This window comes from Melitaea cinxia, chromosome 14 (genome assembly GCF_905220565.1).
Source record: "Melitaea cinxia chromosome 14, ilMelCinx1.1, whole genome shotgun sequence".
Taxonomy (NCBI): Eukaryota; Metazoa; Arthropoda; class Insecta; order Lepidoptera; family Nymphalidae; genus Melitaea; species Melitaea cinxia.
Genome location: NC_059407.1, coordinates 2157917 through 2174434, shown reverse-complemented (window position 1 = coordinate 2174434; position 16518 = coordinate 2157917). Strand labels below are relative to the sequence as shown.

Genomic DNA, 16518 nt, shown 5'->3' with positions numbered 1-16518 from the left:
GGGATAAATGATCGATTGATAGTAATCGACCGGCGAAGGCAGGAGATCAAATTGAATTGAGAAAAAAATCACAATTAAAGGAAATTATTTAAAATATTAAAAATTGCGATAGAAAAATAGGGCTTGATCGTAGAAAGGTTGAAAATTAAGAGTAATATAATTTTTTTTATTCTAAGTCATGACAAAATAAAAATAAAAATCTTGCCAAAAAAATTAAAGTTATAATTAACAAATAAAATATAGGGGTTCATCGTAGAAGGTTGAAAATTTAGGGTTGTATGTATTTTTTAATGTTGTATTTTACATGAAATAGTATGTCTAAATAATGATCACTAATCTAATAAAAGCTAATAAGTACTATTAATTATTTTGTATTGTTATTTAATTGATTGAAATTTTGATTTGGGCAAAATTACAACTCACAACTTAAGAACTAAATATTTACAGATAGTTTTGGTATAAATCCTGTCCGCGTGGAATTGTGCCAAGAATGCTGGCAGCATTTCCCCGTCGAATCGCTATGCCAATATGTATAATGTTTAATAAACTATTGTTATTTTTTTATTTGGGCAAATTGAGATAAGGATTGATGAATTTTGTATGGAATTAAATAAAGCTTTATCATTATTATTATTATTATTGGAACTTTTCTATCCCTTAGTCGCCTCTTACGACACCCACGGGATGAAAGGGGGTGGCTAAATTTTATATGTCGTAGCCACTCAGCTCAGTAAGTTTTATTATACTTTAAATTGAAATACCTAAATAAGGGGGCGGCAAAATTTTCTTCCGCCCCGGGCGGCCGACAACTACGCTACGCCACTGATAATGAATAAGCAATTTTGATATTTGGTCTATATAAAACTACGCTTTTTATGGATCTGATGAAATTCAATGTTGTTGTTAATTTTTTGGCGTATTTTTCCGTAATTATACTGTTGATATCTTTAGAATTGTCAAGAAAAAATACTAAAAATCAAATTATATTTTTAGAAATCTGTGGATGATGCAATTATAATTCTTTAATATTGTGGTTTTGATATTAGTATAAAATCTTGGTAATAAGATTTAGTACTAGTATTACTCTAATTAGTATACTATTATACTATTACATTATTATATGACAATCAACACTTATATGTATGTGCAACAAATATGTATTTACTCGATAAACATATAGCCAGAAATAGATATTTAGTAGATTCGTAGTTGCTAGGTATATGTTTGTTACCAAGCACGGAAATTTAGGTCTTCCTCCGAAATACTTGCAATAATAAATAAATAGTACCTGAGTTGCTAGTTAAAAAAATATTATTTTTTTAATAAAAAGCAATATCAAATCGTAATTCATAATCGTAGTCAAAGAGTATATAATTATAATGATATATAATTTATCTGACATATGAAACATAATGTAATTATTCTTAGATTGTATCTATAAATAAAACAGCAAATATAAGTTTTTAATTAATGCTTTTAATTGATTCCAACGACACTGAGAAAAATATTAATTCAAGGTATATAAATTTGAGATGTTGGAAACTTTTAATACTTTTAATTATAAAAAATCTTTTTTTTGCATGTTGTATAAAAAACTTAGTTTTTGTAACTTATTAGAAAGAGGGGAAGTTATAATAATGTAACTAATTATTTTACAAAAAAAAAATGGGTCTCTGTAACTATGAACCAAATTTTATTTGAACCAAAATACAAATTTTCTCTTTACAATAGCAATAGTGCTTAAGCAATTCATAATTGGTATTAGGAATTGATTTGTGATATTTTTGTCTTATTAAAAAAAGTTAATGGATAATTTTGTTATATTTTTAATGATATTTTAAACCTAAGTAATTAATTACATAATATAAGACATACAAGTTAAATTGCACCCAAATAAAGATTAAAATAAATTTGCACACAAAACATCTTTTATTTTTTAAACCTTCATTTTTCAGTCTATTCTATATATTATTTTAGAAAGAAATTATTCTATTTTACATATCTAAAAAGCTCACAAAATTAAAATTTTATTTTAATAACAAATTAAGAACGAATGATTAATTAATTACTTTTATTATTTTGTTTTACCTTCAAAATGAATAAAAATCAACAAAAAGGGTAAAATTACTTAAACACACACTTCAGCCTGTAATATCCCACTACTGGGCATAGGCCTCTTCCTCCATGTAAGAGAAGTACTTAAACATATTATTAATAATAAGTAAATATTGGTAATAAGGGAAATCTTTAACACTAACAAATAAAAAAACCGCTGTTATTTAAACCTTTTTATTTTTATAACTGCAATAAATAAAATATACACTTCCTATCTTCTAACAAGTTAAACATTCTTTAATGGTCTTTGTCCACGTCAGTTTTCAAGAATTTCTCATACTGTGCTTCATTCATTAGATTCTTTAGTTCATCTGGCTTAGAAATCTTCAATTTGAACAGCCATCCTTTGTCATAGCAAGATGTATTTATTAATCCTGGTTTCTTTTCAACATCAACATTTTTTTCAGTAACAGTACCACTTACAGGTGAATAGATTTCACTAGCTGCTTTAACACTCTCTAGTGCTCCACATTCATCGCCTTCCTTTATCTCAGTACCTGGTTCTGGAAGCTGTGCGAATACTACGTCTCCTAGAGATTCTTGAGCATAATTACTTATCCCGACTGTTCCAATATTATTTTCTACAGTTACCCACTCATGACGATCGGTGTACTTTCTTTCTTTGACATTGGTACTGTATTTGTGCCTCAATTCACAGTATGATTGCTTATTTGTACGTAAAATACATTGCTTCGTTAGGCACTGTTTGGTTATCTGATACAAGTATCTTTGCAGAATCATTATTGAAAGTCTGAAATATATTTCGGTTTACAATGATAATTAAAATAAAACCATAATATGAGACTAATTTAACTCAATTTAAACACAAGAATTAATAGAATGGAAAAAGAAATAGATAAGTGACAAAGTAAACATGATATCTCTCTTAACAAATTGATAAATGTTGATCTCTGAACTAAGAAGCGCAATTAAGATTAGGTATTGGTTTTTGAACTGGAAATCGACATCTGTATTATGGTTTGATAATGTGAAAAAAAAATCAACAAATAAATTTAAATCCACGAATCTTTTTTAATTATATGAAAATATTATAAATATATTTTTTTTTTGTATTACATACCTGACGAAGATCTATAATTTTATTACTCCTATTCTTAAAATAAAAATTGTTTTATAGTGTTAAGTTTTAGCTTAGCCGATATTTAAAAAAATGTTCTAGTTTCTACTGAATGCACAGAATACATAGGTTAACATTTGTCTTAACGTTCAAAAATGTAATTATGTACTACCGTACTACTAAAATGTACATTCAGGTTTGATAGCATATACAAATCTACAAAATAATGTTAATTATTCTTTTTAGTATTCCTTAAGTGACAAAAATATTTAATTGAATATCGGTGGCCATTATTAATGGCATTAAGGCAATAAATATGGCAATATAAATTATGTTTGTCAAGCAAAAACGTCATTGTTCGCTTAACCATGACTGAAAGATGTCAAACCGAGTTTACAGAAAAAATTGATAATAAAAATTATATTCTTTACGTTGGAATACTTGTATTATTGTTTGCTGTTTTATATTTCTACAGGTGTACTAATTGTGTATTATATTTTTTTCATTTTACTATTTAACATGAAAAGTGAAAGTGTAAGTTTTTTTTAACATAACTTTACAGATTTCACTTGACCACAATTTTCGTGAGCTATGTGTTGGGATGTGTGGCTTGTTATTATTTGCTTAACTCGAATGTTCTACAAAAGTTTATAGAACAATTAACCCGTAACTTCGTGAAGCAGCTCCCGAATAAGGAAGAAGACAATGCCGTCTCTAAAGTGAGTTTACCCATTGTCTTTTTTGTTGTTATAAGTATTTACTCAGCATATTATAAGAAACAAGATACTTATTATAATAAAATATCAACATGTATAATTATTTTAATAATTATATATTTTAAGTAAAACAATATTTAAACGTTAATGATGTCTTAAATTTTCTAATATGAAAACAATATCATATAATCAACAACTTTGTAATAAATAAGTGAACTTCAGTTTATGTGTAGATGATTAAGAGTTCAAAACTAACATTAATTAATATGATAAATAGAAATTCATATGAACTAAATATAGCGATTATTAATACTTTTTGATGTTTAATTGTTATTTATACAATAGTCTCATTCGATATTACATTTTACTTAAGTAATTTATAAATTTTATTTTTGTAATAATAAGTCGATTTGAAAAATGTTTATGAGAATAAAGTTTTTTTAAGTACAATTAAAAAAAAAACCTGAATCTGATAAGAATAACTCCAGTAAAAATTGTTTTTTCTTTTTGCAGGGTTGTCATGCATGTGGTTCAGGTAACTGCAACCGACATGACCCAGAAATATCTTCTGAACCATGGACCAAATTGCAGATACACAAACAATTGGACCAGGCTATAGAAGATGTGAGATCAATAAAAATATTTATTATGAAGCTTAATAAATGCATGTGCATTATAAATAAACGCCTAACACTGAACGGACCAGTGTTGTGACCGTTGCACTAACGCGTCAATCATTCAATGCTGCACTATCATCTGATATCCCTAATAAGTTATAGCGGCAAAATTATTAGTCATTGCTGGTATTATAAATACGAAAGATGTGTATGTCTGTAACTATTGAATTTTGAAACTATTTTTAATAATTTAATTATTATATGATATATATCTATCACACTATTACAACTGTTAGCAAACAACAGTACATATATGTATAAATTACTTCCATTTTAATTCTTTCTGCGAATGAAGCCATAAATGCAATGCTGAGATTGAAATTGATACTTAATAAGCTTTGTTGTGGTATTTAAACTTTGATTCCAAGTTATATATGTAATAGTATTGACAGATTAAATAAATAAAAAAGTATAATATTGAAGTTATGGGTTTTTATAAAGACCAGTCTACTGCTTTTGATTCAAAGAATTCTATTTTTTTAGTTATATTATAGTAACTGAAAATTTACATAAAATAATTAAATTTATTATTTGTTTCAGTTTTACAATACAATTTTGGAACAATTTATAAATTCGTGGTACAGCAAGATCACACTACAGCCGTTTTTTGTAGATGAACTAAGGCAACAGCTGAGGTATGCATCTGCCTCGCTGTTGATGCGAGCTTTAAAGGTAATTATATATTTTCAAACAATTTATTTTAATTGCAATGTACATTCAAAGATTCGAGGAAGCCATTAAACTGAAAAAAATCCATTAGAATAATAAACACTAAGACAAGTAATAATTATACTATTTACAGTATTTCTGTGCATATAAAATATTGAAGTATATAATTTTATATTTTGACAATTTTGACTTCATATCTTATTCGACCCAATTGTTTTGATATGTCTAAGTGACTCTAAATAAAACTTCCATGTAACAAATATACAACTGCTGTGGTACTAATTAATATACAATTTTACATCTAGATGTAGTAGTGTTTTTTTTTAAATATATATAACTAAGTGGGCAAACAAACGTATGGCTCAATTGATTGTAAGCAATTACCGTAGCTTATTGACGTCTACAACACTAGAAGCATCGCAAGCGCGTTGCCGACCCTAAATTCCCCCCTGGAGCTCTGGCCACCTTACTCACCAATAGGAACACAACACTGCTTAAAAGCAGTATTATTTAGCTGTGATCTTCTGTAAGGTCGACCCCAGTTGAGCTGATGCGTTGATGCTGATGAGCTCCATTTTTTGAGCAGGAAATTCACTGCTGTGCCCTACCCCCGTTACTATAAAGCCATGTCTAAAATGCTTAATTTTATACATATTTATTAATAAATATTTTCAAAATGTGATACACTTTACTGCATAGAGCAATAGTCGTAAACATCAGTTTTAATATAACTATATAACACAGGTTGCCTAATATTTAATACTTTAATAATAAAATTATTATACAATTGTTTTTTTCTTACTTTTAATAATACATTGTTACAGATAGACTATGCCAAATTTATATGTGATCGTCTCATACCATGTGCATTAAGACATTATTCTGTGAGTTCTGCAGGCTTCCGACAGACTGTCCACATAGCGGCCAGTAATCGGACTGCAGAACTGAAATATTTACGTTGCCTTACTGAAACTCTGGTGCCATATTTATTGAGAAATTCTGAATGTCAGAACTCGTAAGTTTTAAATTTTTCGTTTAATATTTTTATATAGTTTTTTTTTGCTTTTGTTACTAACGTTGTGATTGCATGTTTAATTAAAACTATGCTGATAACTTTATATAACTTTATCAAATTCGTTGTTACAATTAGGGCTCAAAATGAATCTAATCGATCCCTAGTTACATTATAAAGAAAGTTTTAAATGAAAAATTATATTTTCAACTAGAGTACATTATAATGATATAATTTGCATTTCGAAAAACATGAAGTTCATACCAAAAACGTCAATATAAATTATTTTAGCAATTAGTCTCTAACTTCCAGAGTGTTCCGTGTTCTTATACGTGAAATATTTGCTGGTTGGGTGTTACTTTCGCTAACAGATGTACTGGCTGATCCCCATATACTAAACACTCTGATAGTGTTGGCTACAGGAGACGAGACCATGGCTGACCTACCAGCTACACCTAACTACAAGGTATAAAGTTATTAGTCCTGTTTGACCATAGAAAATTATTTGTCTATGAGGATCATTTGTGTTTCTCTCTTACAAGTCGTAGTCAGATAGCTATTGCCATGTAAAATTGGTTAGTTGTCAAATCCAAATTTAATTTAAGAACAAATAAATAAATAATGTGATTATTTGTAAAACTCTAAGATAGCAGATATCCAATTACCAAGCTGTTATTATATCATAAAATATGTTTGCAATATTGTCGAGTTATTTTTTTTAACATTAAATTAAATCAAAATAGTTTTATTCAAATAGGCTTCAAAAGCACTTTCGAAATTTAAATTTTAAAGCGATAATCATTTTTAAAAGTGAAGCTACCGCCAATTCGGAACGTAGATTCTGGAGAGAAATTACTTTTTTTAAATAATATAATCATATAAACTGTGTTTTAGTTATATTAGTAATATATTGCATGAAATATAGAAAGCAGTATTATTACAATATAGACAAAAATTATAGATTGGAGCAGATGACTCTACATTCATATCGAAATATTCTGATTTAGAGTTTATATTATATTAGCATCCCTACCCGGCCTCGCACGGGTATTTAACAAAAAAAAAACCATATTTTTTGGAAATATAATATAATAGTCTATGTCGCCCGCAGGTAGTGTAGCTTCCCAAAAGTGAAAGAATTTGTCTATTATTCAAAAAAGAATTAGGAATTTCTCAAACTCTATATTTGTTCAACAGGTAGAATTTCTAGAAAATTTCGTAAGGCAATCAGAATCAATTTACTGTGCAAGAGGTAAATTACTGAGGATCGACTTAGAACTACTTCTAAATAATCAAGAATACTTTTACGCGCTACTTCATCATTTAAAGACCACAACAGATATATACTTGCTACAGTTCTATAAGGATATAAGTAAGTTTAATTTTTTGTATCGTTACTAAACAGTGTTAAACTTAATTACATTAAAGCTTGATTTAGTAACTAAATAATAAGTAAACTGCTGTACCGAAAATATAATAATGTTATAGATACACTTGTCCTATTACGTAACTCGGTATAGAAATCAACTGTTAATCGAAAATGTCTGAATATTATAGAATCGTTTCAATCACGCATCCTCGATCCCGAGCTGACCGAGGAGCTAGCGAAAGAACTCCACAGCGAAGCACAGGCCCTGTTCGCTCGACACGCGGTTGACGTGCCGCGCGTGACTCTACCGCCGCCGCTGCTGCTCGAGCTCGAGCGCCTGCTGCAGGCGGGCCCGGCCTGCGTCACGCGGTACGCTCTACACGTACACGCACACGCACACTGAACACTGAACACGACGCTCTCTACGTGCCGACGTGCCGCGCGTGACTCTACCGCCGCCGCTGCTGCTCGAGCTCGAGCGCCTGCTGGAGGCGGGCCCGGCCTGCGTCACGCGGTACGCTCTACACGTACACGCACACGCACACTGAACACTGAACACGACGCTCTCTACGTGCCGACGTGCCGCGCGTGACTCTACCGCCGCCGCTGCTGCTCGAGCTCGAGCGCCTGCTGCAGGCGGGCCCGGCCTGCGTCACGCGGTACGCTCTACACGTACACGCACACGCACACTGAACACTGAACACAACGCTCTCTACGTGCCGACGTGCCGCGCGTGACTCTACCGCCGCCGCTGCTGCTCGAGCTCGAGCGCCTGCTGGAGGCGGGCCCGGCCTGCGTCACGCGGTACGCTCTACACGTACACGCACACGCACACTGAACACTGAACACGACGCTCTCTACGTGCCGACGTGCCGCGCGTGACTCTACCGCCGCCGCTGCTGCTCGAGCTCGAGCGCCTGCTGCAGGCGGGCCCGGCCTGCGTCACGCGGTACGCTCTACACGTACACGTACACGCACACGCACACTGAACACGACGCTCTCTACGTGCCGACGTGCCGCGCGTGACTCTACCAACGTCTCTACTTATCTTAAGATTGTTTTTGTTTTCGACGATTGCTGCCCAAATACTAAGTATTGATTTTTCAATATAAAATCAGTAAAAATACCAAATTACTATTATTTTGAACAACTGATTGTAAACTGTATATTTTTTTGCGTTCTAGGCTACAAACGAGCCGAGCGTTGTATCAGGCTGCTAGGCAATCCCACACTGCATTGGAAAAAATAACGCTGCCCAGGTTCTTGCATAGTGAAGAGGTATGTATTAAAATTTTACAGAAATAAAATACTTTTGGTGCACGCTGGTATCTGTGCGTCGAGTTACAAGCGTACGTTAGTATTTTTTTTTACTACTTCCTTAGAATATCTTCATAACTTTTTTAGAATCGTTGTGATTTCAAAGTCGATAAAACGAAAATGTATTACAATAAGAAAAGAAACGCATAATTGTATAAAAGACCTGCTACATACTCAAAACGAGTAAGCGGCGCGTTTTGCATGGCGCATCGACAAATTACAACGACTTACCTTCCTACGTCTTTTCAGAAGTTTCAATTCTGCCGTGTGTGAATATGTTAATCTAAATAAATTTCGAGTGTAAAAACGTTTTGATTAGTTTAAATAATGTGAATAATTGTTTCAGTTTTATAAATTATTCATTGGACCAAGGATACCAACTGGATATCAAAAGCAAATGACAAAACGGTAAATAAAAATATGGTCTAAATACAAAAAAAAAAAAAAACTTAAAATAGATTACTTAGTAGATACATTTGTTACATTAATTTGAATTTGATTTTTAGTCCTCAAGATAAATTAAACATGTTAAAACTAGGACTTAAACTGAAAAATGTAATAAAGCCCCAAGTAGTAGATGGGCAGGTGCTAGATTCAATAACTTCAGAACTAGATGATGCCGAAGGTATTGAAAATGTCGATATTTTGAAATATTTGGACTCTCTCGCAGCTGAGGACTCTATGGACCAAGATTTAAGCACATACAAAGTTGTGCTGACCAATGTAGAGTCAAGGCTGGTAAGAAATTCTATTATTTTTAAACATGTCTATCAAAACTTTAAAAAATATAAACATCATACTAAATCAGGGCATTACTTAACGAATATAACGTTCATTTCGTGTTTAGAATGCTATTAATTGCTATTAAAACCACACATCGCTCTTTCAACTATTCTCCTATTTATGAACTAAAAACTTCGTGGAAAGTCTCCTCGTACAGGTAATATCTGCTTAGATATTTGTCTGCAAATCTTCCTCTGTGTAAAACTAACAAATATTTTTCACTTTAAAATTGTTATTTTTCCATGTTTCCGATTTTTTTTATATATATATATACAATATCATCCCGAGCTAAATAGGCTGCATCATTTTTGCAAAATATAACTGAATAAATCAAACCTAGTGTGTTAAACAATAAATACCACAAAACACATCAATTCACACTCAATCAATCACTGCCTTCTGACTAAAGTGCAACAGTATTTATTATCTCTCACTATCTGTGGGTAACAAAATAACGTGTCAGAATATTCAGGTCACTTCTCTTATAATTTAATATCCATGTTCTCAATTGATATAATTATTATGAATAAACGCATAAACGCCTTGTATTTTATTACTCACTTAAAAAGAACTTTAAATAGTTCTTTACAAGAGGAACACGTAGTATAAGTCTAGTATAACTGATAGTATAATCTCTTTCCCCAGCAACCACCGCCCCGTCGGGGTCCAGTGCGGGTATTCACAGTAGCGGTTCAAAGGGTATCAGGTTCATTGCCCCCCGCCCTCACAGTGGTAGACCGCAGTGAACATGACTTCCATCTTCTACGGAGTAAGCTTCTGGAATTTCACGGAGACGCTTTGCTGGCTGATTTGCCGCTACCTTCTAGAAGGTACCATACACAGATCTCTACTACTCAGTTGTAGTTAGTCAGTAATTAATCCACAATTATGATCTTTATTGACATTTGATTGGATGATTTTTATCCTATTGCTGTAAATTAAGTATAATATTCAAATGTTTTTGACCAAAGTACAATACGCAATTAGTCACTGTAGATACGATTTGACTTTAGTTTTTTCTATTATTTTCACAATGTTTTTATAATATCAATTTACCAGCACCCAGTTGCTATATTAATTTTATTTCTAGACATATATTTTTGTCAAGTATGTTCTGATTTTGTGTGTTAGATAATAAAAATTTTCAACAATTTCAGAGATAACAGCCCGCTTGAAACACTCCGATACAAATATGAAGATTTTCTTCAACGACTAATACAAATCAGTCTTCTCCAAACAAGTGAACTTCTCCACTTATTTTTAACGGTGGATGGAGATTTCTCCACTGTGGTCCAGGCAACAACCCTTAATGCATCAGGGACAGATTTAGGAAATATATATCATTCTGTAGCTCATAAACTGAGAAAGGAGAAAGGACAGCATTTGGAAAGTTTTCTAAGGAATTTCTTGATATCCTCCGATAAAGAACGTTATCAAGCTTTGTGGGTTGTTTTTTTTTTTTTTATTTCTTTTTGATTTGATTTTTTTTGCAGAGATGTTAGCCATAACACTTCGGTAATAAAAATTGTCTTTTAATAACAAGAGTAATTAATGATTCATTAAGATGAAACTTGAAATGAGAAGTATTTTTATTTCCCAAGTAAAATCCAAATAAAGTTTCTATAAAACAATATTTTGCAAAAATTATTGTTCACGTGAAAATTAGACTAATTCATGGTTTTCTTTATATTTATAGAAAACAGGGAACAACACGCGACGTGGAAGAGGCCCACGAGGTAAATGAACAGGAAATAGTAGAACAAGTAACAGTGCATACGAGCAAAGCCAGGAATATTCACAAGTCTATATTTTTGAACAATTTCGATGTTGAGCCGGTCGTGTTAAAAAGTGATATGGATTATCAGAATTCAGTCGTAGGGTTCTCACAATGTGTTATGTATTTATGTAAGCAATTTAATTATTATTTTTTTAAATTAATTTTTTGTTGCTATAAATATTCTTAAAGTATTTGTTACTGGAAATATACTAAATTAGGAATGTGATTAATAATTCATTAATGGTATTATAACATGTGCATAAAGTACAATATAAATTTTGATTTTTGTCATTTAATTTTCAGTATTAAAAGTAATAAAAGCAAGAAGTTTCGTGACCAGCATAATCGGTAACTTCATTGCTATGATGAGACACATTTTAGACGACGTATTCAATAAAGCATTAAATAAAGGCTTAAGTAATTTGCTAACTGAGCGGCGACTGGCACACTTAATACGATTAGGACATGGTAAGTTAAAATTTCAAAAAAGTCACAAGAATCCAAATACCCTCTGTGGATTTATTAAAGGTTTCTATCTAAGAAACAGACTTAAATCATTCTTAAATTTTAATCAGAGAGTTATATTTGCTTCTTATGCTGCTTTTGTTATAGAACTTTACAAAAAAAAAAAATACTGCTTTTAATATTAGGCCTTACACACCACAAATTATTTTGTTAAACTGTCTTATGATATTGAAAGAAAATTTATTAAATGATAATATTTATTCATTACTTACCTCATATTTCATACATACCTTATATTGTTTATGTACAAATCTAGATGTCCTCTTCGGCAATAAGTCACCAGCTAGCGTGGATCCTCTGAAACAAAGGGAATTAGCCCGTCAACAATTATTACAAACGATTCCAGTACCCGCAACGTTAGCATTCGGTCCCGGTTTACCAGCTGCTGTGTTAACTGCTTTTGAAGTGATACAATGTCCGCAGCTAAATAAACAGGTAATTTTCACATTATGTAAGTATGTATAAACAAACATTTTATATAAATAAAATGATTAAATTTTGCGAAAAATAGTGTATAAATTATGTTAAGCTGTTTAAAAGTTTATTTATTTAATGCTCTTATCTCAAGAATTACTGGTTCAAATTGAGAAATTCTTTTTAGGTTGGATATAATATTGTCAATTTGTATTAATCTACTTTATTATCTTTTCTTTTGTTACTTATTTCTTACTGTTGACAAATCTTTAAAAAAATTCAAACAAATATAATGGATTTATATTTTAAGTGCTTGTAATAAAAATGAACACGATGACTAAAGTTTTTTTTTTTAAATTATAATAAAGATAATCATGTAAATTTCTAATAGACTTTTGTGCTAATGGAGTGTTTTTCTCCACTATTGCAGTTGGTCTACAACCTGTTAGATCTGTGCGTCTTGGAGCTGTTTCCGGAACTACGTCAATCAGAAGGGAACCAACCCACTAGTTAATGTATTATTTGTAATTAAGTATTTTTGTAAATTTCAAATGATTGTGATTGGTGATTCTGTAGTTTTCTATTTCTGTTAACTTTGTGCGTAATTTGTATTTAATTGTAAATAAACAGTAACGGTAAATATATTTTTGTAATAGTTTAGTTATTTATCAGTAGCCTCAATCTGTGATAAAGCTGAGGCTGCCAATTGAACGAATATTTGTAACATGAATTAGACACCAAATAAATTATTTTCATATATGAATATGAGTTTTATTTTGTTATTACTTGAGTGTTATTATTTAAGTTATATATTTATTTTTAACGGTAACGGTATATCATAAGAGGGCCTTTCGCATTAACAAAAATTTGCAGACTGAACAGGATGGACAATTAGGTACATTAAGGAGAAATATATTATAAAATAAAGACTAAAGCTAACCTGAATTTACATCGTGTTTGAGTAAGTATTCAATTTATAAATTATCCCTTCCGTGAAAATGATTAGTATTTTCTGTTTCGTTTTTTCGCGCCATTAGTAAGTAATCATCATATTAATAATGAAAGGCAAACGAAACAATTTATGCATCCAATTTTTGTTAGAGTTTTATCATTTATGTTTTTTAATGGATAAACTCGAAAATACTTCGACGTATTTTGGAAATTATTTCATCAGTAAAATACTACATTATCACTGATTATAATATTTAATATATATATTATTATTATAATATATTAAATATTATAACCTATATCCGCGGACAGAAACTAGAAAGCTAGTAAAATTAGTAATACTCAATATGTATAGAAGTATAGATATTAAAATGTGGTAAAATTATAAACTACGCAGCATATCTTAAATATTAACAACTTATTATTATTTATTAACAACTTTTATATTTATATGAAATAATTTTATGTTGTGCTGCTCGGGTAAACAATTTTCCAATTCATTTTTTTGTCATAAAATACTTTTATTAGATATTTGGTAGATAAGTTATTCTACTCTATAGTTCTATTCTATACTATCCTTATTCCTTTTTTTACATAGAGCAACACGGAGGGGAGTAGCCCAGGGGTGTGAAACTCTCATACAATATCGTAATTCAAAAATATTCATACAAACTAACGCCATCTTTTAGAGGAGGAGGGTGAGTTCGGGGTGATAGATTAATGTGCCAAAAATAGATGGCAGTAGCAGCAGTAGAGTCTAGAATTTTTGCAAATATAATTAATTTAAATAATCAATCAAGCATGTTTTGTACGATTTATAGGTATAAAAAAAATATATTATAAAATATAAGTATATTTTAATTTATCTCCAATATTTTTTGCCGTGGCAATATTATTGAGTCCCATCGTGCATTAGTCGGCCATATTTGAATTTTGAATCACTCGTTTATTTGTGTTTGTTCAGTGTTCGTTGTGATTTTAATTTTATTGTGTTATTCCCTACGTTTTGGCTTGTTTACGGACTTTTTGATCTTCTACGTGTTACGACATCACCTGGATTGTTATTTGGACCCCGGACTGATTGCATGACTGTTAACTTGGCTCTTTATTACACGGATTACAATTTTTGCAATTTTGATTAAGTATTTTAAAATGGCGAAATCAGCTGAATTAAAATGTTATTTCAAATGTGATATTGATGGTGAGTATTCAAATTATTTAAAGAAACGTTTCAAAGCAGTATTTAGACATTAAGTATTATACCAAGATTACTCTTTTCTTCTCTATTCGACTTAGTAAAAAAAATTATAAAAGAAGTAATTAATTTGTATGCCATTTTAAAATTTGGTTAGCAAGAAAAACAGCCTATAAATCATTTGGCAAGCATACAAGGATTTTTTCAGTAATAATAAAATCAGGCTGCAAAATATTTTTCTTTATAAAATCATAATAATAGTTAGTAATTCAAACATAAGCAAGCAGCTTGTCTTATTATGTATCTACAAAAAAAAAACAGTCATACTGCAAAATAATTATTTGTCGGAGCAAGATTGATTGGCATTCATATTTAAATTTTGGTTAGCAATAAAAATAGATTACGTTTTTTTTTTCAAAATTAGCAGTGTTCGTTAAAAGTGGGTGGAAAATAAAGCTATATATATGACACTATCCCAATATTACTAAATAGGGATCCCTTTCTTTCGAATTTTTGTTTTTCTAATTTAATTTTGCAGTTAGGTATTTTTTGGCATACTATTTCAGTAGGCATAATTATCTTAAAGGCTTATATTACTAGCACATGGGTCACTCATTGCTGCTTTTACATATATTCAGCCACAAAAAAAAATTCTATAAACTGTTCAGAGACAATACAAATTGCAGACGGATTTAGAAATATTTGCTGACTATATGTTGTTGCCCAATTGTACTAGCTAATCAGTAATATTTTTTTGCTTTGCTTACAATGATACAAATACTTTGCAAACTGTTTAAATCACACCCTTAATAAAATAGAAGTAATAATTAACTCTTTTTATTCCTTTCATTGCATTTAGAATTCATTATTATGTCTCTTTAGTATCACTTTTATGTATAAAGCAATATTTTAAGAATATTAAAAATTTTCAGGACCCTTACATCGCTTTCCCAAATGGGAATATCCTCATACAGAGAAGTTAAACCAATGAAAATTTTGAAATTTTGATAGGAATGATCATGTTAAAAAACAAGCATCCAATTATTATAATAAAAGATGAAAATAAACAACAGTTTTATAAATTCTATATGGTACTGGTGTTTTATTTTTAAACCCTCGATTATCTGTTAATATTAGGTAAAATAGAATTAATTTGAAATCAAATTTTTAATACTTAAGACAAAAAAAAAAATAGAAAATATTCTTAATGTACATACTTGTTACTTTTTGATAAAAGTTAATGATAAATATGAAATACTTTTCACACTATTTCCACCAATTTATTAATACGAGGTGTTTGTATTAATAAATAAGTGGAAAAAGTGTGAAAAGTACATACAGTATATTATTTAAATAATAATCAATCTGGTAAAAAATAAATAAACAGCGCCACCTGTAGTATTATTATAGAAATAAAAATTGTATGTGCACGCCATCTGTTAGTGGGGGAGGTCGTGATACATCAATTTTAATTTCTGAGTGGCGTATCTATACCAGTATATAAGTGTATAATCTATGGGAGTAGCCTTTGCGTCTGCTACCGATACAAAACTTTCTGTCATTTTTTGCGGGGGGAAATTACACACATGCACAATTTATCTAATTCCCACACAAAAATAATCGTCTGTCACTACGAAACTCACACATACTAAATTAAAATCATAATAATTATTAAAATTAAAATAAAAATAATCGTCTGTCACTACGAAACTCACACATACTAAATTAAAATCACACTTACATTTTTCACACACACATATATACATTCTGTGTCATTACAGTATAATGACACGCGGCAACTACACTGACAAGTTTCTTACAGCCATGGTTGTAACAACTGTCGATATCCATTATCGATAAATTCAAGTACTCGGTTAGAGAAATAAGGTTTTTAAAGTGATACAAAGGTAAGATGTTATT

At 30.6% G+C, this 16518-nt stretch overlaps 2 protein-coding genes and 1 long non-coding RNA gene across 3 annotated transcripts in view; 2 read left to right on the top strand and 1 right to left on the bottom strand.

The window, feature by feature from the left end:
• LOC123659820 overlaps positions 1 to 13215 on the top strand; it is a 38095-nt gene extending 24880 nt beyond the window's left edge. The window contains 14 exon segments of the mRNA XM_045594990.1: positions 4426 to 4533; positions 6080 to 6270; positions 6559 to 6733; positions 7465 to 7639; positions 7825 to 8005; positions 8821 to 8914; positions 9300 to 9361; positions 9460 to 9691; positions 10382 to 10566; positions 10894 to 11178; positions 11433 to 11641; positions 11817 to 11981; positions 12295 to 12473; positions 12883 to 13215. Coding sequence (XP_045450946.1) covers positions 4426 to 4533; positions 6080 to 6270; positions 6559 to 6733; positions 7465 to 7639; positions 7825 to 8005; positions 8821 to 8914; positions 9300 to 9361; positions 9460 to 9691; positions 10382 to 10566; positions 10894 to 11178; positions 11433 to 11641; positions 11817 to 11981; positions 12295 to 12473; positions 12883 to 12966 — 2325 coding nt within the window. The 3' untranslated portion in view covers positions 12967 to 13215.
• On the bottom strand, positions 2274 to 3351 carry LOC123659755 (glycine cleavage system H protein, mitochondrial-like). Its single transcript, XM_045594936.1, has 2 exons — positions 3197 to 3351; positions 2274 to 2866 (listed from the first exon to the last, which is right to left on the bottom strand). The coding sequence occupies exon 2, from the start codon at positions 2854 to 2856 to the stop codon at positions 2353 to 2355; it is 504 nt and encodes a 167-aa protein (XP_045450892.1). The 5' UTR covers positions 2857 to 2866; positions 3197 to 3351; the 3' UTR covers positions 2274 to 2352.
• Positions 13216 to 14310: 1095 nt separating the features above from the next.
• Positions 14311 to 15685, top strand: LOC123659601. The gene is made up of 2 exons (XR_006744038.1): positions 14311 to 14604; positions 15531 to 15685. It is a non-coding gene; the product is annotated as an uncharacterized LOC123659601 (long non-coding RNA).
• The last annotated feature ends 833 nt before the right edge of the window (positions 15686 to 16518 follow it).

Bases quoted from the DNA above. Each gene is read 5' to 3' on its own strand.
- LOC123659755 (XM_045594936.1), bottom strand. From the start codon at position 2,856: ATGATTCTGCAAAGATACTTGTATCAGATAACCAAACAGTGCCTAACG.